We start from the raw sequence: 24,960 nt of genomic DNA on the forward strand, positions 1-24,960 counted from the left end.
TGTGGAAGGGTCTCCCATTGAGTTGCACTCCCGGTTGTGCATTGACTCCACCCGTCATGGCTCCCGAGATTGGATACGAACGAAAACCGGTTTGTGGGCCGTCTCCATCGGTTGTTCTGTGGGGAAAAAAACTTGACATTGGACTGTGGAATTGCTCAAGAATACGGGACATAATTTGAGGATAATAATTAAAAGGATAATTTAAACTTGTCACACCCCACACAGTCAGTAGTCGCTTGCTTTCAAAGCGAGAGGATGTACTGGCAAAAAGGTCCCATCTGTAGTGGCTCACCCCGAGCTCTCCGTGCTCTGATCGTGCATTGTCTTTGTACTGTTCACCTTTTGGCATTCTCTGTTCTGACACTCGTGAGACTAGGCCGCAAGAAGGTTGTTTTGGGTGTAGACTCATCAGTTTTAAAGACAATCTATATATTATCAGAGCATGTTTTGTTTGCATGTTCACCACAAGTACATGTGGTTGATGCAGACATTATTCCTTGCAAAAGGTTTCTATTTTGTGTTTGAACATCTTAACACCTGTTTTATTGCCAGAAAGGGTAAAAGCTATTCTTATTTTTTCGTAGGTATGTACATTGACAGTTTTTTCACACCGTACGTAGCCAACCGCGCTCATCGGAGAATGACTCTGAGGAGCCAGAGACAAGTGGGAAAAGCTGCCATGTGGTGAGCCGGCAGGTACCAACAGTTGCCCAAGCTTTGCGGTCCTCTATATTAAGATGTTTTAATCCAGTTAATGAGCGTTTAACACACATTGTAGGAAACAGGGGCACCTAGAGAAAATGGATGCATTTGGGGGGTGGGGGGGGGGGGGGGGGCAACACGCTCTATCCCCCACTACAGAGGGAAATGAGTCCACATTTTCTCGACCACATTCTGGCGAGCCAGCTTTCGCCACCTCGACGCCGACGGGAAGAGAACTGCGCAACATTTGTGCGATCCACCAACCCTCGCTGCTGCTGCCTCCAAAGTGCTGGTTTACTATAAACAATTAAATTTTACCAGGCAAGGCCCCACTGAGCTATATAGCTCTTTTTCAGAAGTGACCTGGCCCTAAATGATAGCTCAACGAAGTGGCTTATTATCACGTGGAAATTGATAGCAGCTAAATACTCTAAACGCACGTTGATTCTAAATGTCTAGGGAAAAATTGGAGGACCTGGAGCAAAAATCCACGCAACCACGGGGAGAGAGAGACGTGCAAACTCCAAATATACAGCAGGCGTCAGGGTTGGGATCGAACTCACGACCTCCTCCATACCTGACGAGATAGTTAACATCTCGCCACCGTGGCGCGCCATTACAGGCCACGTGCAGCGTAGACACCCGCTAGCAGCCGGCAAGGGTGGAGTTGCTCTCTTGCCCAACCTGGGACGTTCTGTGTGGGAAGAAACCCACCGATGCATGCAGCCATGAGAACACCCATGCTGTGGTACAAAGACAACCTGTTGGACACCTGCCTGTTGAACCGACTCTGATGCCAGGAATGGGAAGGAACAAAAGGTGAAAAAGAAGCTTGGTGATAATTGCCGGTGGTGGGGGGTTGGTGTTATGGTTATGGTCTTATTGGTTAGTCTGGTAAGGAGTCGATTTAGGGATCGACTCTGATTGGCAAGGCATACTTCTCTTCCTAGCAAGGAGTTGGCCATTGGTTCAGCTAAGCATGTCATTTAAAGAATAATAATATTTCTACTAGATTGTTTCTGTACACAAAGGCCTGCAGCAGAACGTTGGGTGACAAACAACCGCACGTGGTTGTTTGTGTCCCCCACGCGTCCTGATTGATGGGGTGGGGGGAACAGTCAATCCGGGGGAACCAAGTGTGTCATTTTAAATGTACGACTTACCTGGTTTACAGGTGCATCACCAAACTTAAAAAAATTAAGAACTGTGGCTGAGCCCTTAACCTGTTCTATGAAGGTATGTAAGCATGACCGCATCTCAAGACTCTGCACGCAAAGGTGGAACATGCACATTGTGGCAAGAGGGAAATAGTTTTTGTTATTAATGCAGCGTGAGAGGTTCGGAGGGACAGGAGGTTATGGGGCAGCGGGGGTGGTCACAGGAGAAGGCAAAAGGTCTTAGTCCTGGGTTTTGAACAGGGGAAGGTAGTCCTAAGCCGTAGGTGACCAAGGGCAGCAGCAGAGTAAGTTAAAGCGAAGGTATTTTGTTAACTGGGTAAATCCCACTTGAGCTATTAATTTTTATATTCTATGTTCTATGGTTCTTCTATGAATTTTGTTTTCAAATGCTACCTGGCCGTACACACGAGTTCATCGAAGTGGCTGATGTCATCACGTGGGATTTTATAGCAGCAGCCATATCGTCTAAAAACATCTGTTTATAAAGGCGGAGGGCAAAACCGGGAGGAACCCGGACAAAAAATCGACACAACCACCATGGGGAGAGAAAACGCACGAGCTATAAATATACAACAGGCATCGTCAGGGTGTGGGATCGAACCCATGACCTCCAGCGTACCAGATCATTCCCACTCCCATCCCCCCGCGTTGAATGGTGATTGATCTGGAGTTCCAGACAGAAGGCCTCTGAGAAGCAGGCATAGAGAAGAGAGTGGAGTGAGATGAGAGTGGGAGAGGTAAGGAAGCCCCAAGTCCATAGACGGTCGTGAAGACCGTGAGGGAGATGTGGATAATTTCGGCTGTGGGCGAAAGTAGTCCAGGCAAGATGTGACGAAGGCCCCAGCGGAACCCATTCGTTGACGGACGGTGGGCTGGGGCAACACCCCCCTGTCTGGGATCTGATCTCGCAAGCTTTTGACTGAGCATCGAACACTTTGACTGCAGTGCCATCAAGCCATCCTTTAATCAATCCGGCTGTCGTCGTTAGTCGACCGCCGGTATCTGCGATTGAAGCGCTTTTGCGGCGTGCCTGTGTGTGTATGTGTGCCTGTCTGCATCCAAATGAGATTCGCAGCGTTGCACGTAGAGGCCTTGGCTCCAGGCAGTGTTGTTAGCAGGTGAAGTTTCACATCGTGCCGGCCAATCCTGTCCACCGCGCCGTCGCTTAAGTGCATTCTAAACCTTTGCACGTTTAAGATCTTGTTTTTCAGGTTACGCAACCGTCAAGGGCAGATTGTGTAACTGGGGGAAATGAGCCAGTGTTTAACTTGTTTATTTTAACAATTACGGTCAGTTCTCCAGCGACTGCAAGTTTGCGTTTTAAGGGAGTCTATAATGTCCTGAGCAGCACGCCGAGCCAGCATCTCCGACATTCGTCCAGGGTTAAAAGGTTTGTGGATGTGATGAGCAGATGACTGCACAAAAACCCTTCCACGTAAATCTTACTGGGTCACTCGGGGGGGGGGGGGGTCATCACGGCCATGTCTGAGGGAGGCACCGCCGACACCTCGTTGTCTGGAAGTGTCCAGCTGGCCGCGGTTAAACCGAGTTCTCGAGAAGAAGTCACTTTGATGGTCTCCTCTTGGTCGGCAATGATTTTACAAATGCTGTTGTGTACAGGGTGGCCCATCTGTCTTGTGACACCCATTTAATTCTATAAAACTTAATAATTTTTTAAGTCAGCTTTATTTAATGCAGAAATGACTGTAAAGGCTAAACAAATTAGGGGTTAATTCATTGGGGGTCACAAGACATCTGGACCACCCTGTACATTTTTATTCAATCTGTCCTGGCCCAGCTCTCGAGATAGCGGCTGTTTCGGCATCTACGGATTGTTTAATCCGTTTCATTAATTGATTTATATTATTGGCCTCGGCTTTGCAGCTTCCTCCCTTGTCCGCTGCCTCTCGTGCAGCCTGGCATCACCCGACCTTGACTCCAGAGGCGTGTCCAGCAGCTCTCTCTCTTTGTTCACTACGCGAGCCCACTTAGGTTCGCGGTCAATTTGCATTTAAAGGCCCTCTCGGGGCTTCTCAGTTTTAAGGTTACAGCAGGTTGCTGTTGATGTCACCACACCATGCCAGTGCTTTCGTCCGCTCGATTCCACGCCACGGTGGCTAGGATACGTTAACTACTTCGCCTGGTATACAGGAGGGTCGTGAGTTTGATCCGACCCTCACGCCTGTGTATTTAAAGTTTGCATGTTCTCCCCGTGGTCGTGTGAAATGTTCTCCGAGTCTCCCGGTGTTTCCCTCCACATTTATGAATGTGAATTTAGATTATTTGGCTGCTATAAATGTCCACGTGATAAGCTACTTCGTTGAGCTATCATTTGTGGTGGCTTGGTCGCTTCTGAAAAAGAGCTCCACTGCTCAGTGGTCCTTACCTGACAAAATAAAATAGTTATATCGTTTAGTTGTAGGTGTTGCATAACCATCTGAGACCGCCCCCATGATCTGTGCTTAGTCTCATCACCGGCCATTTGCGTTGGGGGGGGGCTTCCCCCCTTGACTTTGGCTCAGCAGCTGTGATTTTTTTCTTAAAACTGATTCGTGCCCGCCCCCCCCCCCGGATCCACAGTGGTGGCCACTTGAAACAAAACCACATTTCTCAGCTTCAAACATTACCAGTCTGGACTTGCAATTGTTTTTTGTAACCCAATGTCTTTAACACTTGTATGGGGGCCCCCCGTGCTTTGAAGGAATTACTTTCTCCCCACTAGTCCTCCCCCAGATGTGCGTCCGGTTCGACTTGAAGCCCAGTCTCCAGATGTTTGCTGTGCCCTACGGACGTGTCGACGTGTCGACATCTGGGCCGTCGGTTTCGCAACAAAAGGATACCACGAACCAGACGGCAGGCGGTCAGGGTTGTGACGCCCCAGTGACAGCTCGCAAATGTCCGGCACCCGACGAATCGCTGAGCCGATCGATGGTTGAACGTAGTCTATCTACCGGAAGCAGCAACTGGTTGTGCAACTGGTTGCAGACACATCCATGTAGAAGAATGAGTTGCATTCAACCAATGTTTGCAGGTGTCGACCTGACTAAAGGCATTGGAGTGACTTCCAGGAACCTTCAGGGAAACAACAGGGGATTGTAAATTGACTGACGTATGGACGTATGTTGAACTTTTTTCGCACCGTACGTAGCCAACCATGCGAATTGGAGATTATCGCTTTGCTGTGAAACTGTCAGTGTTTACATTGTGCCTGACGGAATTATGAATGTAGTTTCTGCGCTGAGTATAGATTCATAAAATGTTTAAAGCAATATTTTGTTTCTATAATGATGAAACTGAATGACTGCAAGGACTTGACTTCCCGATGCTGATTCCATGGTTATTATTCAGCTGTTGGTTAAATAATTCGATTTAGTTTTTCATGGAGTGATGCAGAACCAAACTGCACGGACATGGCATGGAGAGGCCTTCACGCAGCAGTGGATTAACAAAAGACTCAATATATTTTTATTTTTTCAAATAATAATTTACAGAGGCAAAGATCCCACCCCTATAGCTTTTAACAGGCTCTGACGGGCAATTGCTATTCGCGAGCACCAATGAAGGCTGACACTGCACACGAGAGGGTGGGTGGCCAGCACCATATCTAGCCGTCTTTGTCTCCCCAGTATTGGTGTTTACACACCTCACCAGGTGCTCATTTAAGGCTGACCCGACCCAGGGGAGTCCCACAACCGGTTCAAATAAATAAATGCCACTGTCATTCCGCGTGAGCGGGACTTGAACTTGGGTTGCCGGTATTTGTCCAGCGCAGTGTGCGAAAAGACTCGCAGCACGCGAAAAGACTGCAGCCCACCCATGCCAGACAGACTGCACGATCGCGCAGAGAGAATTGCATCGATGGCGAAGCGTGGTGGCATATTGTCAACATCGGCCTTGGCGACCTCTCGTCCGGTTTATCTCCTTCAACGTGGTAAAGCGGTCGATGGGATGAATTGACCAAACCGTCAAGCGATCAACTTAAGAGTGGACGAGGAGTGGGCGCCATTCAGATGTGCAGGAGGTGTCCGGTTGGTTTATTGGGGGAATAGATTGATAGCCTGCTCCAGTTGACAGGTTAATTGATTGATGAGTTGATTGGTGGCTACTGATGTTGTCTGTGTGTGTATCAAGTGCACAGTAGGGGGCACAGCTGGTGCATCGGCCAGTTATCTCAGTCAGTTCATCCATGGCACCTGGGTCTGTCCCGTGACCTCCTGCCAGCGGGCGTTCGACACTTCACAAGCACCGTGGTGATGTCACCGTCACTTAGTAGCGAATGGCAGTTGTTGTTGTAGCAAGTGCATTCTGGGCTGGAAAGTGGTGCGTGATTGATTGGTCAATGCAATTTAGGCAAGGAAGCCGTTGACCTTTCTGCGAGTCGATACGTCATCGCTACAATTGGAGGTTACCATTGAAGCTGAAATCAATGATTATTAGTCTCATCTCCACTTATTTGTAATGTCTACCTTTCTATTATCGGTTGCAGCTGTACAGCTTGCACCATCGACAAGAATAAATTAGTGTGCATAGCACGAGATATATATCGGGGACATCGTTTGCACTATCTCTCATCTGTAATGTCTGTTTTTTATGTACTGCCTACCTTGTTTGTATCGTTTGTCTCCCCTCAGCCATGTCTCATCTGTACTGGCTCATTTGTTTCCTCTCAGATTCCACTTTATCAGCCCTAACAATATCACAAACTTTACACACGCCTTCGTCAACTCCCCTTACATTTGTTAAATTCTCTAAGGATGGACCGACCCCGACCCGGGTGTGAACTTGCACACTTTAGTTTGTGAGCTGCGTGCTGTAATCACGGCGCAGCTCTGCTGTTTGATTAGGGGAATCGGTGCCATGGTGTCCCAAGCAAGTTGGGCCTGGGTGTATGTTTGGGGAGTGGGAGTGTAGCAGTCGGCACGCAGCGCTACGAACCCGGCGACCCGAGTTCGATTCCCGCTCACGGCCAACACCAGTTATGAGTATTTGAACCAGTCCTTGGCCTCCTCAAGGACGACTCAAATGAGTACCTTGTGCGGTGTGTAAACATCGCCGGTTGTGCATTGACTCCACCCGTCATGGCTCCCATGATTGTATACGAACGAGAACCGGTTTGTGGGCCGTCTCCATGGGTTGTTCTGTGGGTAAAAAAACCTGACATTGGACTGTGGAATTGCTCAAGAACACTGGACATAATTTGAGGATAATAATTAAAAGAATAATTTCAACTTGTAACGCCTCACACAGTAGTCGCTTGCTTTCAAAGCGAGAGGATGTACTGGTAAAGAGGTCCCATCTGTAGTGGCTCACCCCGAGCTCTCTAAATGCTCTGATCGTGCATGTGGTTGATGCAGACATGATTCCTTGCAAAAGGTTTCTATTTTGTGTTCGAACATCTTAACACCTGTTTTATTGCCAGAAAGGGTAAAAGCTATTCTTAGTTTTCCGTACGTATGTACATTGACAATGTTTTGCACCGTACGTAGCCAACCGCACTCATCGGAGAATGACTGAGGAGCCAGAGACAAGTGGGAAAAGCTGCCGTGTGGTGAGCTGGCGGGTACCAACAGTTGCCCCAGCTTTGCGGTCCTCTATATTAAGATGTTTCCAGCCAGTTAATGAGCGTTTAACACACATTGTAGGAAACAGGGGCACCCAGAGAAAATGGATGCATTTGGGGGGTGGGGGGGGGCAACACGCTCTATCCCCCCCTACAGAGGGAGATGAGTCCACATTTTCTCGACCACATTCTGGCGAGCCAGCTTACGCCACCTCGACGCCGACGGGAAGAGAGCTGCGCAACATTTGTGCGATCCACCAACCCTCGCTGCTGCTGCCTCCAAAGTGCTGGATTACTATAAACAATTTAAATGTTACCAGGTAAGGCCCCACTGAACTATATAGCTCTTTTTCAGAAGTGACCTGGCCCCAAATGATAGCTCAACGAAGTGGCTTATTATCACGTGGAAATTTATAGCAGCCAAATACTCTAAACGCACGTTGATTCTAAATGTCGAGGGAAAAATCGGAGGACCTGGAGCAAAAATCCACGCAACCACTGGGAGAGAGAGACGTGCAAACTCCAAATATACAGCAGGCGTCAGGGTTGGGATCGAACCGACGACCTCCTGCATACCTGACGAGGTAGTTAACATCTTGCCACCGCGGCGCGCCATTACAGGCCACGTGCAGCGTAGACACCCGCTAGCAGCCAGCAAGGGTGGAGTTGCTCTCTTGCCCAAGCTAGGACGTTCTGTGTTGGAGGAAACCCACCGATCAAGTTCAAGTTCATTTATTAGGTATAGCCCTGTGAGCCATTCGGCTCTTGAATCGGGTGCAACCGCAACAAACAGAAAACAAAAACATGATCAAGAAAACATCTTAAAGTGACTATGTGCAAACAGAAAATCCAAGAAAAGACCGCAAAATATTGCAGAAAAAGCACCGTACACCAACACTGTGTGCAAAAATCCCAGTGGGATGCAAGTCAAACAACAACAACAACCACAAGACAACTTAGATTAAGGCCATCAGTCTAACACTGTACTGCAACAAACAAAAATGGCCAAACCAAAAAACTTTTCGAAAATCACCAAAATAAAGCTATAAAAGCAATGAAACTGTGATCATAGGAACTGTGACCGAATTTTCACAATAAACGACGTAAACAACATGTACTACCAAACTCTGCAGCCATAGCTGGCTGCATGAGTCACTCCACACCAGCAGGAGCATCAGTCAGAGTATCAACATTTTTCAATGCACCATTTTTCAATACACCGATGCATGCAGCCGTGAGAACACCGCGGTACATAGACGACCTGTTCGACACCTGCCTGCTGTACCGACTCTGATACCAGGAATGGGAAGCAACAAAAGGTGAAAAAGAAGCCTGGTGATAAGTGCTGGTGGTGGGGTTGGTGTTATGGTTTATGATCTTATTGGTTAGTCTGGCAAGGAGTAGGGTTTGGAATCGACTCTGATTGGCAAGGCATGCTTTTCTTCCTAGCAAGGAGTTGGCCATTGGTTGAGCTAAGCGTGTCATTTAAAGAATAATAATATTTTTACTTGATTGTTTCTGTACACAAAGGCCTGCAGCAGAACGTTGGGTGACAACCGCACGTGGTTGTTTGTGTCCCCCATGTGTCCTGATTGATCGGGGGGGGGGGGGGGGCAGTCAATCCGGGGGAACCAAGTGTGTCATTTTTAAGGATGCCTCAAATGAGCACCTTGTGCGGTGTGTCAACATCGCCAGTAGGGAGACAAAAGCGACTGGGCGTAGTGCTGGCCACCCATCACCTCGTTTGCCGTCCTTCATAGGTGATCGCTAACAGCACTTGCCTCAACAGTCTGTTACAAGCTTATATTAGAATCTTTGTCTTTGTGTACTCACATTGTGTTGAGGATGGCCCACACCGGGCTGTCTGATTGGCTAATGCTGAAAGGATGGATTTGCTGAGTGAGTTATTTGCCATGCAGGTGGGAGAGTGACGCCCGGTGCACCGCGCATACGACATCCAGATGGTGGCGAAAGTGCATTATTGATTTTTTTATCTGGATAATTGGCTCATTGGTTATTTGCCTAACTGATGCGCAAATTGCCTAATTGGCTGAGGTGGTTGCTATTCCAACCAGTGAATTAGTGTATTTTGTAATTTTTCAAACTTTCAATAAATGGCTGACTGGTTAAGCTGCCCGTGTAATCGGACCGCCTGCTTCACCGACGGACTGGCTAATTTATCGACGCGCGATTGTTTTGTCTCGTGTCTCCGCGCGTGCAAGGATGTGGAGGCAGTGGCCGTGAACCCGCGCCGTGCTGGAGGCCGCACCTGGGGCTGGTGCCTGGTGCTGGGGTTGGGGCTCATGCTGGCTGGCCTGGTGGTGGTCGGCTTCTACCTCTACCGCCACTTCATCCCGGTGCGGAGCGGCAGTGGCACCTCCACCCTCATTTCGTTATCCGGCCGCTACTCCTCTTGCCGGCATCCCACCACTACTCCTCGTCTTGTCATCCCACAACTATTCCTCGCCTCGTCATCCCACAACTTCTCATCGCCTTGTTGCGTCTCCTCTCTTCTCCTCGTGTCCCTCCAACCCCCCCTGCCGTTTGTGTCTCGTCCCCTCGTGTGTCCTCTCGTGTATCCCCTTGTGTCTTGTCCACACGGCTCACCGTCTCACCTCCGTTGGACTTTTGTTTCTCTTCATCGTTCAAGCCTCTTATCATCACACCGTGCCTCATCACTCCTCTCTCATCACTCTGGCTTTGTGCGCCGCGTCTCACGACATCTCACGTCTTTTCCCATCTTGACCCCCTCCACGTCTCATTTCACCTTTTTCTCATTTCTCACCTCGGCTCATCGCCGGTACTGGGTGCTAGCGGTTACGCTGCTTGTGACCAATAGGCAACCCACCCCCAACAACCCTCCCCCCCCCCACCCCCTGCTATCCGCAAGCATCCATATCGACATCTCCTGACATTGGCCAGCGTATGATGGCAGTACAGCAAGTGGGTTAATCTCCATCTGTATGAAGATATCGAGTGTTACCCCCCCCACCCCTCCCCCCTGTGCATGCGTGGGTTTATTCCGGGCTCTCGGATTTCTCTCCCACGTGCGTGAACACTCTCAAATGGGACTTGGGCTAAAAAAAAACATCCCAATAGAGGACCACAGATCTCGGGGCAGTTGTCACTAGCGCCACTGCTCGCCGCCTTTCCCCAAGCCGCTCGTCTGTGGTTTCACTCCCAGCGGCGAGCCCCGTTACAAATTCCACCGCAATAGCGGTGGCCGTTTGTTGCCATTGTGTTTTTGTGACACCGAACGAAGCGGTGCACGAATAACGTCTCATCGCCGCCGCTATTATTAACGACCGCCGGCGCCTGCCCTGCCTCCGCCGTCCCCCCGCAGAACTCCCGCATGTTTCACTGTGGCGTGAGCTACATGGACCAGCCGCCGCCGCGCGCCATGTCCCCGGCGGCCGTGGGCTTTGGTCCGCGTCACTACGGCGATGACATCGACGACGACGAGCTGATGCTGGGCGGCGGCAGCGCGCCCCTGCTGCGCCTGGAGGAGGACGTGGAGTTCGACTTGGACTACTCGGTGTCCCTCATCAACGTGCCCGTGCCCGGCTTCGAGGAGAGTGACCCCGCCGAGATCGTGCACGACTTCCAGCGGGTGGGTTTGCTCGGGACATCGCGGCGACGGAGGTGTCGCCGCGGCGGAGGTGTGGAGGCGATGCCGGAGGTCGCCGGCTGAAGAGAGTCGACCCGGCGACTTCCGGGGTCGCACGTTCCGGTGTTAGCTGGCCACGTTCTGAGGCTGCAGCCATCCGCCGACCGCTGTTTAAAAGAAATATAACAGCAAAGGCTCTGTGTCCGGGGGGAGGAGTCTGGGGAGGGATCTGGGAGTGGGGCGGGCGAGGAGATGGGGAACTTGTCCTATTGTTTTAATTCCCGTGCCTCATGGGAGACCGGATCGGAAAAAATGAAGGTGGCAGTCGATTGGGGTGTCTTAAATCCCCCCCCCTCCACTCCGGCCCTCACCCTGTGCACCCAGAGTTATAAATAGGTTCACCGTGGTTAGTTGATAAGCAGGTTGCGTGTGGTTGGGGGTAAAGTGGTGGGTTGGTCTCACTTCTTTTGAGACAGGATACACATTGTGCAAACAAGAAAGTTCCGATGAGGGGTGGTACAAGGACGAATGAGAAACTATTCTCTTAATCGAATTATGGTCCTGAGTTATGGCAGTTTATAGGATCGTGACCGAATTGATTCCTCATCAGGGTCTGAACTCGTGGGCCACTAGTTGTGAGTCACGTACTCTCATCCACTGTTGTCACACAGCCAGATTAACAATTAGGCACTGTTTTGGTTACTTTCTAAGAGCAGTATCGATTCCCTCGAGACATAACGGCTCATTAATTCCTCACATTACATGCACTGAGTAATGTATTCATAATCTATTCGTATGTGTTTAAACCCCTCTGTCCCATTGATCCATAATACCATTGGATTATGCGTGTGGACCACATGGGCAAAACCAAGTGAGCTTGGTTAGTGAGGTGGCCCGCTGACTCAAGGGGGCGGCTCAGCAGAGACACGGAGTCAGGTGCCACTGAGAACTTACCGTGGTGGCGAGATGTTAACTACATTGGCTGGTATGCAGCAGGTTGTGGGTTCGATCCCGACCTTGACGCCTGCTGCTGTATATTTGGAGTCTGCGTGTCTCTCTCCCCGTGGTCGAGTGGATTTTTCTCCCCGGTCTTCCGGTTTTTCCATCCACATGTATAAACGTGCGTGTGGAGTATTTGGCCGCTATAAATATCCACGCGAGCTATCATGGCCATGTAGCTTCTGAAAAAGAGCTACACAGCTCAGTGGGGCTTATCTGGTAAAATAAATAATTGTTTACAGTTCACTTTATAGTCTTACAATTGTGGCTCCAGCCGGGTGCAAACAAACTGCGTCCCCTAGTGTAGCAAATTTATGGTCTAAAACTGTTCACAATTGATCGCGTTTATGCTTTTCAAGACGCTTCCATTGCGTTGTCGGTCAACTTCACAGGTTTCCAGCTCTGCGAAGGAAACATTGTCGCTGTGTCGTACGATGAACAGTCTTTGCAGGGTCTTACGAGCAATGCAGTGGGGGATATCATGGAGTCAACGTAATGATAACACCACCACCTTGCTGCCTATGCTCTACCCCGCAGCTGCTGCACATTCGAGATGCGCATGTTTTACGCTTCCACGTTTATGCGAATTTAACGTGAATGTCTCCCCTTGGGTTACGGAGCAGAACGGATGAGATGAGAACAAAGCAGAGAGACCGACAAGGCGTGCCGGACGGGCGGAGCGCACGAGAGCGGTGCAAATCAGACGAGAGTTGATTCTTAATTGAGTCATTGCCTCACATCCCGACATTTGATTACATATCAGGGGTTTCATGCATCATGATTTGTGTACAAAGCAGAAAGCGGGGAATAATCTCTCACGGCTCAAATGTGTAATCTCTGATTAACATTCATCGTTGCCCGGAGGTTCCTCACGGCGAATCGTGCATTGTAAAGGTGGGCGCACCGCGAGACGCTGGGTCAACCGAATAACGAGTGCAGGGTGCCCAGAAAGGTGTCATCACGTGGACTCCCCCACCTGTGTTGCGTGTGTTTGGGATAGAGTCATAGAGTGTTTCCCCCTGGCAAGCGTGTGGTTTCTCCGGGTGCTCTGGTTTCCTGCCATGTGCAAACACGATTTAATTGGCCGATGACATCTTCATATATAGAGGGCTGCACGGCTTGGGTAATTGTTGACACCAGCTCATCGCGTGGCTGCCTTCCTGCTTGTCTGTCGTTCCACCTCACGCCTCCCGAGTATTTCTCTACGTGAGCCAGCAAGTGCTGTGCACGTATCACAAGTTGAAATTATTATCCATGATGACAGAGCTTCAATTCTACAGTGCTTTTTACTGGGGTAACGCAGCGACTTGACAATGTGAATATGTTGTCATACGAATCTCATCCCCCCCCCTTAATCCTCCACATGTTCGCCGTTGTGTTGGCGACACAGGTGCGACAGAAACCCAGGTGTCACCTGGCGATCACTCTGCTTGATACAATAAGCACGTGTGTCCTGCTTGTCATGAAATGGCTGTATGACTCATCTGACTGGAAGGCGTCGAATTAAGCATTGTTTATTTTTTGCGTGCAAAAGCCTCATGAACATCGAGCAATTAATTATTACTGCTGTGCCACCTCTTTTTACCCATGGCACAGCAGGGGAAGTGGAGTAGAGTCACGGATGTAATGCATGGGAACGGAGAAAGGAACAGAGAAAGGGATGGGATGCTGGGAGGGACGTCCCCAAGACGGACAAAGAGGAGGGCACACGGTGCAAAGATGAGCAGCAGGAGGAGAGACGCAGTGGTGAAGAGGAGGGGGAGGAGGAGGGGCAGAAGGAATGGTTGGGCCCAGATGTTGGGGATGAGAGGGCGGTGATGATAATGATGAGAGGTGGAGGGGGTGGGAAGAGAGGGAGAAGATATAAGGAGCTTGCAGAAGTGATATTCACGGAGGAGGAGGAGCAGCGGCATCTGTTTTCACAGGGGACTACGGCGGTTAAAGGGGAGGCATTCGGTGTGGGGGATGGCCACACACAAGTCACGTGGTTTGCGGGAGGCTTGAGCTAATATAGATATATATCAGAATATTTATTTAGACGGGAGGAGGAATCCGATGAGCTGTGAATCTCTTTTTCACAGATGTCCAGTATGGGCGGGTCAGCAAGTTACAACAACAGACAGTACAAATGTGACTAGTACTCGTCTTCTGCTTCAGGATATTGTTTTGGTGCTACAAAAGCAAAGGCTTTGTCACCTATACCAAAGCTTGCTCTAGGGATATTAAAAGGCAATCTATATATTCACGGATATGAAGCACAAATTAGGCCGAAGCTGGGGTACTGTGGCCATATCTGGGGTGGAGCGCCCAGTTCCTCGAACACACACTGCCCCTGATGGAATTCAACGTAAAGCAACCGGGGTTCGTTGATGATCGAGCACGCACTGGTTCAGTCCGGTCACTCACTCATCGGACGGTCAGCCTTGTTCATGGGGTGCCACGGTGGAGAGGTATTAACTTCCTCGCCTAGTATACAGGAGGTTTTGGGTTCAATCCCAAGCCTGATGCCTATACATTTTAAGTTTGCATGTTCTCCCTGTGATCGTGTCGATTTTCCTCCGGGGTCCTCCGTTTTTTTCAACCTTGCAGTTCAATCTGTTGTCTAGATACAAATTTGTCTTAATGTATGCACCTCTGGATATTAATATAATAATAAAGCTGGTAGCCCTGTGCCCGGATCACCCAACAATGCACACGACCATGTCAAATCTCAGAAGCTTAGCGGAGTTGAGCCTGGATAGGGCTTCGATGGGTGGCCGCTATCCACAACAGATTGTTATAAACTGCGGCGGCGACTTGGCGGGTAGCAAGAGGGCAGTGCAGCAAGTTCCACTGTTGTACTGCACTCGTGTTCCCGCCACTATGCTCCCAGCTCCCTGTGGTTAGTTTATTATAGTTTTGCTGAGATCACTTGGTTCTCATTTCAGTTCCCATTAACAAAGCTCAGCTTTCACTTCCAGTTCCCGTAAGTAATAATATCACTGGTGTGAAGCTTATTGTGTGCGCGGTCCTGCTTCCTGTTGTGGGTTCTGTGCACACATCTCATTGTGTGTGGGCGCCGCTGTGGCCAGATGTTACCTCTAACTCTCCTGGTGTACAGGAGGTCGTGGGTTCGATCCCGATACTGATGCCTGTATATTTGGAGTTTGCATGTCTCTCTCCCCGTGGTCGTGTGGATTTTTCTCCAGGTCGTCCGGTTTTTTCCCTCCACATTTATAATCATTTTGCATTTAGAGTATTTAGCTGCTAGAAATTTCCGTGTGTGAAGCCGCTTCGTAGATCTATCATTTGTGGCCAGGTCCACTTCTGAAGCTACATAGCTCAGTGGGCCCTTGCCTGGTAAAATAAAAAAAAAGCTTAGTTTAAAAGTTTCAAGTGTGCTCTGCAGTGCCCGCGTGTGTGTTCTGTGTTGTTTCTCGCTCGTGCCCTTGTGCGTGCTTCCCCCTCCCACCCCCCGTGTGTGTCAGTGTATGTACATCCCATGGTTTGTAGGCGCACGCGTCCTGCGGTGTTTGTGCAATGTCGGGAGTGATGGCATTGTGGTTATCGCACTGCACTACGAATCAATCCAGCTCTTGATTAACACCATTGAATATTCAAACCGGTCCTCCCCTAGGTCGACTCAGCCTCAAATAGGTGTCTGGTGCAGTGTTTCAACATCACCACTGGGGAGACCAAGGCTCCTGGGTGTAGTGCTAACCACCCACCCTCTAGTGTGCCGTGTTGACCTTCAGAAACGCTCTCTAATGGCACTTGCCCCAACAGGCTGTGGAGGCTAACGGGGGATCTTTGTCTTTGTGTGGGTATGTTGTGTGTTGTCTTGCTGACACGTGCGTGTGTGTGCGTGTCTGTAGCTGCTGACAGCTTACTACGACGTGAACTTGGGCAAGTGCTACGTCATCGCCCTCAACACGTCCATCGTGATGCCTCCTCGCAACCTCTTTGAACTCATGATTAACATCCGGGTAAGCACCCCACGCAGTTTGTGTGTGTGGATGTGTGTGTGTTTGTGAGTGCGTTTCCTGTGGAGGAGGCTCGTGAAGGACGCTGCTACTGGGCAGTTGGAGGCAGACACCCTCCAGCAACAGCTGAGGGCAGATGAGTGATGCTCACAACAACGAGCGGAGTGCCGGGCGGCTAAAACTCACGTTTGCATAGTAGGGGGCACAGGTGGTTTATCGGCCAGTCATGTCAGGACTTTGTAGGGTGTACGTTGAGATTTATAAGGGCACGGGGTGACTAATAAGGTCTGAATTGGTCTGTAATAAGGTAGGAACTGATAAGGTGTTGATAGGTATGCGACTGCAATGTGTTAGATTCGACTAACAATTGAGAAGACGCCGGAAAGATTATTATTATTTATCCGCGTGTTAACCCATGGTAAGTCCTCGCTGCATCTCAATAAATATTTTTGCAACAGAAGGATTCTACCAAGTTTTGCGCAGTAGGGGGCGATGTTGCTGCTGCTGTAGCTACAGCTGGTGGTGCATCTACCAGTGATCTCAGTCAGCCCACCCATGGCACCTGGGTCTGTCCCGTGATCTTCCTGCAGGCGTTTGACACTTCACGTGGCCTTAAAGTGCACATAGCTTGCACAAGCGCCGTGGTGACATCACCGCCAGTTAGTGATGAATGTCGGTGGTTGTTGTTGTGCGTGGATGTATGCGCAGTGGTGGCGCAGTGCGAGTAATGACTGACAACCTGGGTTCGATTCCAGTGCATGACTGACATCAGTGGCCCTCCCTCCCCCTTGATCGACTCTGCCTCAAATGAGCCAATACCCGGTGGGGTGTGGAAAAATCTCTACTGGGAAGACAAAGGCGGCCGGACATGGTGGTAGCTGCACCTCCCCCTCGTGTTGCTCATCGTCATTCGTCGCTGGTGAATGGAGTTAAAAAGAACTCGCAAAAAACACCTCTGCGAAAGATCCAACGCAGAACTTCCCTGGGTTTGAACTTCCACGAAGCTCATGGTCCACCCTAAATCACATCCGCACACACCATGGCAGATGCGGATACCTGATGCACAAATGGAAAATGAAAACGCTCCAGTAGTGTGCGACTGTGGCCATCCAGAACAGACCGTACAAATGCATAAAGACGCAATGCCCCGAACCACAAATATGAAGGAGACATCATCACAGCAATACACTCCGCTGGCTCCTAAAGTGGTTATCTGGCTTGGACACCTGAATGTGAAATTGTAGTTGTTGCTCTGCATCTACATCAGCCGTACGAATGAAGAAGATTCATCGGTGCTCACTTACGGCACTTGCCCCTTTTCATTTTGTCCTTGCAGCGTGGGACCTACCTGCCTCAGACGTACCTGATCCACGAGCAGCTGGTGGTGACGGAGCGGATTGACGATGTGGACGAGCTGGGCTTCTTCATCTTCCGTATGTGCAATGGCAAGCCCACCTTCCGCCTGCAGCGCCGCCCGCAGCCAAGTACGTATGGGGACACGCATGCGGGGATGCACGGAGACACGGGGACACCAGGGAGACACGGGGACACCAGGGAGACACGGGGACACCAGGGAGACACGGGGACACCAGGGAGCATCGTGTGAAATGGTAACGTGGCGGAGGCCAGAATATGAACGCATGGAAAGGAATTCTATTTTGTTTTCACCAAATGAATTGTGAACACTTTGCAAAGGAAGCTTATTGTCTCATGAGTTCGCGACCCATTAATGCCAACCCCCATAAAATCTGACCTCGCCTCCGATCTCCCCCCCGACCCCGACCCTCGTCCCCCGTGCCTTCCCCCGTGCGCGTGCGTGTGTCCCCTCGTGTCGGCATGGTAGTGGCGATGGAGAAGAGATCGCTGGAGAACTGCCACAAGATCCGCCACTTTGCCAGCACCATGGTGGTGGAGACGGTGATCTGCGAGCAGGACTGAGCGCCACGTTGCGCCGCGCCATGTCGGGTGGCCGCGGCGCGTGCAGGCGTGCTCACTCACATGTACGCTTACACACGCACGCACGTAGATTCTCTGCTCCCCTTGCGATCCCACGGGGCTTTGGCAGCGCTCCCGAGCTGACGAGAGAAACTCAAGAGGCATGTTTTCCGTCCTCCGCGCCTTTTTTTCTTTGCACATTGCCAGTGATGTGTCGAGCTAAATTACAGGTTTTTACCAAAAAATTTTGTATCGCCGCACCTCCAATTAGCACGGTTGGCTACGCACAGTGCGGGAGAAGTTCAACAACATACATATCCGCACCGAGCAGTTTAGATCGCAAAGCTTGTGACTATGGTCACGTGTGAGTCTACATTCAGCAAATGTAAGGCCTTTTTATATAAAAAAAACATTTTAATTCGTAATTACATTTTTATCACCTCTTTAATTGAACTTTCATCACCATTTTTATCCCAGTTGTGTTTATTTTTTTATTCGTCTCACGAATTTTGTTCCCCGCGTCACGTTCAACTCCGCTTGCTGTGGAAAATTCCGCGTTCTGGTGGGGCCCGGTCTCAAGAGAACCATCCGACTAAGGCGGTACTCATTTTATCGACCCCCCCCCCCCCCCCCCGTAGTGCTAATAGGGCCGAGTCGACCCTGTCCGCCGGGTTACGACCTCTCCCCTTGAATTTGTTCTGGAACTGAGACACTTTAACTTCTAACGGCGGCACTTTGCGCAATAGAACCATTGTCTCCAAACGCCTCCCGTGGTCCGCGCTGTGCGCGCGCGAGCGTTGTGCGGGGCAGAGGGCAGCGTGAGAAGTTTTGCTGCGTCGCTCGGGGGCGCTGCTGTCTCTCCCCTAGATTCCAGTGTTGCGTACCTACGCATTGGCATACGTGCTTGCGTGTGTGTGCTTGCGCGTGTGTGCTTGCGCGTGTGTGCTTGCGTTTGTTTTCCAACTCTGCTCCACTCTCCCGTCCTGTCCCGTAAGAATCGATGTAACTCTTTTTAGCGACGCAGCCATTTGTTTTGCACTATAATCCCTGCGTGATTGGCACTTTTAATTTTCCGGCCGTTCTCACCTCTGTCTCCTTGCCCCTCTCCTCCTCTCCCGACAACTGATCTCTATATATATTTTTTTCTTTTAACTATCTCCATAGTCCATCAGGTGTTGAGTTGCTAGCTTACATTTGATGATACACTGTACTCTCTGCATCATCGATCGGTAGTTGTTTGGTGGGGTGTCCATGCGCGCGTTGTCGTTGCTCTTTAGGCACGTGATGTAATCGTCCTCTCTCTCCAAAAGCGATTGGCCGCTTCGCCGAGCCGCTCCGTCGCCCCCCCCCCCCCCCCCCCCCCGTAGTCGTCGGCTTCTTTAGCAGCCACGTTTCAACGTCTTCAAGCTCCCCCCCCCCCCCATCGGCTTCGGCCAGTGGCGGGCGCAGAGTCCGGGACGCGTTGGGTACGCTCCGGGCACGCTCCGGGCTCTGTCTGCGATTCGATTTAGAATACAAACGCAGCGGACACTAGGAAGAACACATTTTGATGTTTTAAGCTGTGCTTTTACTATTAACACGTAGTTTTGAGAATGGATATATATAAAAAATGTGTTTTATTTGTGTTTTCAGTCAAAAGAGGCTTGTGTGTGTGTGCGCGTGTTTTATTCGTGCTCCGGAGGTGTGTGTGTGTAGGCGGTTCTGCAATTCTGGAGTCAAAGCGGCTTGCAAAGCAAACTTGGCTTGGGCATCTGACACTTTGCAATTGGGCGCCTGTATCGGGGCTACTGATGCATTTCAGTCCAATTGAATAATCAAAGTCTCGTCTGCCAGGAATAGCTAATTGCTTTTACCCTCGCAAGTTTTCGTGCATACATCTGCTAATATGAATAAAAAGACAAAGATCCCCCCCATATAGCCTGAACAGACTGTTGGGGTACGTGCTGTTAGCGAGCACCTGTGAAGGCCGGCACGGCACACGAGGGGGTGGTTGGCCAACACCACGTCCGACCGCCTTTGTCTCCCGAGTGGTGATGTTTACACAGGCCACACCAGGTACACATTTGAGGTTGAGTCGACCCAGGGGAGGCCCAAGACCGGTTCAGGTAATCGTCACTGGTGTTGGCCGTGAGCAGGTATCGAACTCGGGTCACCGGGTTCGTAGCGCAGCGTAGCGCTAACCGCTACACCACCGCTCCCCAAGCTAATAGGAATACCACACCCATCCAGGCCATTGCTGACGTCGCCACTTTTTTGGGACTCGCTCATCGCCAAACCTGGCGGCGAGTTTTACTGGAATTTACGAAACGCCACTTTCGCGTCGCTGTTGTTCTGACGGCGGGAAAGAGTCGGTGTTTAAATCACTTCAGCGATATGCATAGTTAAATGCACAGGAGGGGAGGGGGGTGTTTGTCTCATCGTGGCGAGCGTTCCTCATCCGATGCTAGGGAGCCGCGTGATACCGCATTTCCCCCACCGCCACCACCACCACAGATTGCCCAGCGCTGTAGTTGAGACGAGAGGGTTCTGATTCTAAACAGCTGCTCTCTGTGCCAGTCGGCAACTTCGGGAATTAGAAGGAATTCGGGTTTTTCTTTTTAATTAAGCGCACGTGGTCTTGCTAATTAATCCAGGGAAATAGTGTTGCATAAATATTATACACATGTACCTTAATACAGTAGAGCGTTGGTTAAGAATCCTAACACGTAGATACGTTTTAAGATATATCCGTTAAGAAAACATGATTTGTGTTGGTTCCACTTATTCTGATGTCATTTAAATAGGACGTTAATCAAAAACTCGCTCAAGAGTTTTAATTCACTCTGTTCCGTCGCTGCGGCGGTCCATCGTCGTCAGGGATCGCCCCGTAACGTTGTCTGGGCTCGAGGCTGATCCGAACTGGGTGAGCAGAGCGCTAGTTGGTTTGTCATCTGGCTTGGTTCGCCTGTTGTTTAGGGCCAGCTGGCTAGAATGGGGATTGCAATTCAGTGATCCAGACTTAGTGGGCACCATTGGTTGGTGTGGTCTAGCAGCTACGAGTGATCGTATACGCTTAAGCGCAATATCGGCTAAGTTGTGGTTGTGCTGGCTGAATTAATTGGGCCAGCTGACAAGTTGGTCGGTGCTGGCTGCTGTGAACCACGAGCCGGTTTCATTGCTCGGGACGAGTTGGTGGTGTGATCCGCTTGCCGGCTTGATTGGTCGGGACGAGCTGGATGGCTGATTTGTACACTGATTTGACTTGGACCTTGCCACCTAGCAACAACTCATGTCCCCACATAATAAATGTGTGTGCTCGCTTCATAAATAAACGTTACTTTAATCCACGTAAATTGTCCTGCCTGATTTTATTGAGAGTGCTGCAGAGTTTTGCTTGTCTTGAATGAATGGCTGCTGAAATGATGTACTTCCAGAAAACACACTTCTTATTTATCCATAATTGAGGTTTTTGTGGGTTTCATCGTGTAAATATCAGTGTCGTTAAACCCGTCATGTAAACAAACATGCCAGTTCCTTACTAGTTCAGCACACCGGTGTGTTGGGAGAGTAAACCCACAACATTTACAAGTTGAGTTCGACGTTTCCCCGGTAAATATAACCAGCCTTACCTGGCGACAACCAAAAAACCCCTCTTATGGATCACATTTGTCGCGAAAGCCGACGTGTTCCATAGTTTGTGTTATTAATTACTTAATGTCACGCGCTTATTTGACCTACAAAGGCTGGCACATCTCGAGACAAAGGTTAGAATGAAGCCAATATGAATGCACCAATCTTGCCACCTTTGTCTTTCCAGCCGTGACTGAACACACCGAGCATTGCACCAAGAACATTGTCGGCAGAATTGATGCGGGTGATGCCCAGGTCATGTTCGGATAGTAAGTGCTTTGGGACCGTCCATAAATGACGTCACGCGATTTTTGACCCCCCCCCCCTAGTCACACGGCGTCACAAAAAATCAGACCCCCCCCCCCTCAAATATGACGTCACAAAGCTCTGCCCCCCCCCCCAAATTAAACATGCTTCAACTCGCTTTAAACTATTGTCAAAGTCTATTTAATGAAGTAGAACGTGTTTATATTTATTTAAAGTTGTGCATTTTGATGTGACGTCACATTTCTCAACCCCCCCCCCCCTTCGTTACACATCGTCACAAATGTCTGAACCCCCCCTAGGTGCGTGACGTTATTTATGGACGGTCCCTTTCTCAAACACTGCACTGAGGCAGGCAGTGGGTGGTTATGCGCGCCTGTAGTCCAGCACTGCAGGCGAGTGTTGGTGGGTCACACTTTATTGTTATTTTAATAGGTAAGGCCAACTGAGGTGTGGAGCAATTTCGGAAGCGGCCTGGCTGCAAATGATCGTTCAATGAAGGGACTTGTCATCACGTGGAAATGTCTAGCCACCAAATGCTCGAAACTCATGTTTCTAAATGTGGAGGGGAGAACCGGAGGACCTGGAGAATAAACCACGACCACGGGGAGAACGCTCCAAATATACAGCAGCAGGCGTCCGGGTCGAGATCGAACCCACGATCTCCTGCATACCAAGCGAGGGAGTTAACATCTCGCCACAGTTTCTCACGTTCCCGTGGACAGGTGCCATACCCTCGCTCACCAGGAGGAGGCGGTACAGCAAATATGGATTTCACCTGTTCCATCAATGGGATCGAGGTCACGTGGAGCTATGGATTCGTACTCGTCACGCGGAGCATCAACCACCATCACGCGAACGCCGCTCATCCTCGCAGCAGAAGCGGCTTTTTTTGCTAACAATGGAATAAATACGGTCACCGCATCGTGCACTTTCAGATGTGCTTCTGCGGCCGTCTGGAACGCTCTTCCTTCCGATATTAGGAAGCCACTGGAGCTGTGCAATCTCGATTGAAAACTAGTTTATTTAGAGCTGCGTTTTGTGTTTAGTTTGGTATCCTTCCCCCGCAGTTTCCGATGGGTGCGGTTGCCACGTTCCGTATTCAGGCGTCTCGTTTGTGGGACGCCTTTTGCCCGATCGTTTTGGCACCCTCTGGGAATCGAGGTATTTTATGGTTCGTCTGAACATACATTTATTGTTTCTGTGTACGGTTGTTTTCCTCTTGGCTTTCATGTTAAGGAATAGTTTTTTTTTAACCGGGATTCTGCTATAAAGCGCTTTGAGGCCTTGTGAACGGCGCTGGTATAAAACTGAGTTTTTTACTTGTGAAATAAGTTCAACATACATAGGACATTCATTCGCACTCAGCCGAGCTGACTCGATTATCTCGGCAGAGGGCGACGTTGGGCAACTGACGATTCCTTCACGCAGTGACCGCGTTATTTTTTAGTCTAAACAAGTCTTTTTTTATTTGACCAGGTAAGGCTACATAGCTCTTTTTCAGAAGCGACCTGGCCACAAATGAGAGCTCAATGAAGTGGCTTATCTTGTGTTAATGTATAGCAGCCAAATAACTCTAAAGCAGCGTTGTACCTCAATCGTTAATCGTTAAAAAAGTTTAATGTTCATAAATACACAAGTGTGTGTTTGATGAAACAAAGTAGTTGCAACTTACGTGCCCGTGCTTAATGTGTTTTCGATGATTTACCTTTTAAAAAAATCTGGCCATGTCTCGCACCAACAGAAAGTGCATCTCGCACCCCCAGGAGTGCGGTTAAGAGGATCCGAAGAAAAATCCACGCGACCACGGGGAGAGAGAGACACCGCAAACTCCAAATACACAGCAGCAGGCGTCAGGGACTGGATCGAACCCACGACCTCCTGTATACCAGGTGCGGTAGTTAACATCTCCTAGCCACCGTGGTGTCGAACAAGGAGCGCATCGCAAAGCTGGTGGTCTCATCCAGGGGGAACGTCGTCGCCAAGACGAGGTCTCTGTTCGGTTTCATGCCCGTGTACCCCCAACGTCGGAATTGGAAACTCAAGCGAGACTGACAACTCATTCTGAGCTCTCGCGGTGGTGGGTAGCCTGACATCGAAGGACGGTGTCCTGGAAGATGCTGCTCCACTGAGCCACGTTCTGAAGGTCCTTTAGTCGTATTTTCTCATTCCATACTTGGAGCATCGCTGCATTTATACGCATGTCCTGTAAAAACAGCGTGTGTCGGATCGCAAACCAGTGTTAGAACTGCTTGGTGTGTTTAGTTTGTTATCCGTCCCCGGCATCTCCAATGATCGAGGTTGGCTACGTACGGTGCGACAGAAGTTCAACATACGGTACTGTACATACAACGTGCCGTTTGTACAAACAACTGGTGGCTGAAAACATCTTAAAATCCCAAATGGTGCGGCAGGAACCTCCTGGAAAAATTGTCATACGACTATGCGTGGTATTCCTATACGAATGAGTAAATAAGTATTAAAACGATTAGATCATGATAATTGTTCTATTATTATTATATTTGGGAGACTCAGAATGTGACAGGCGCTCCAACAGCTTGCGAATTGCACCGCAGTATTTGCATTTATACCACGGTGGAACCAATAACGTATGTGTGCAGAATAGAATTAACAAAACACGACCTCACAATATGACGTGAACATAATAACACGGTGAAGGCGAATATTACCTTTGTTCCATCATTTTCATACTGGCAGAAAACAAATAAACAAGAGGGTCCCGTCGATATAATCTGACATTGCCGTGCGCTCCGTGTCCTACAATCAATGCTACGTGTGTGGGGAGGCGCATAGAGGTAACAATGACGAACAACGGAAGGCCACAAACGACGTCTGCGAGCGTCGAGCAATGGAGGGGGAATCCTTTAAACGCTGGAGGGGGGACGGGGAGCACCAACAGCGGCCCTGTAACAGGATAGAGCGAATCCGCGACAGAATGAATGATACATAATGCATTTAGCATTTCTTATACCGTTGAATGAATTTCATTCATTTAAATAGCTAATGTGCCATTCATTCGGTCGCGGATTCATTATATCGTTGAATTAATTTATCATTAATTTAAATAGCTAATGTGTCATTATTTTTGTCGTGAATTCATTGTATAATTTAATGAATTTATCA

At 49.6% G+C, this 24,960-nt stretch overlaps 1 protein-coding gene across 1 annotated transcript in view; it reads left to right on the forward strand.

The window, feature by feature from the left end:
• LOC133353939 (integral membrane protein 2B-like) overlaps positions 1-21,269 on the forward strand; it is a 36,578-nt gene extending 15,309 nt beyond the window's left edge. The window contains exons 2-6 of the mRNA XM_061570461.1: positions 9,663-9,797; positions 10,784-11,050; positions 15,901-16,011; positions 17,345-17,492; positions 17,852-21,269. Coding sequence (XP_061426445.1) covers positions 9,663-9,797; positions 10,784-11,050; positions 15,901-16,011; positions 17,345-17,492; positions 17,852-17,946 — 756 coding nt within the window. The 3' untranslated portion in view covers positions 17,947-21,269. The remainder of the gene's footprint in view (positions 1-9,662; positions 9,798-10,783; positions 11,051-15,900; positions 16,012-17,344; positions 17,493-17,851) is intronic.
• The last annotated feature ends 3,691 nt before the right edge of the window (positions 21,270-24,960 follow it).

The sequence above is a fragment of the Lethenteron reissneri genome, chromosome 45, assembly GCF_015708825.2.
Source record: "Lethenteron reissneri isolate LAM-NWPU_2019-01 chromosome 45, ASM1570882v1, whole genome shotgun sequence".
Classification (NCBI taxonomy): domain Eukaryota; kingdom Metazoa; phylum Chordata; class Hyperoartia; order Petromyzontiformes; family Petromyzontidae; genus Lethenteron; species Lethenteron reissneri.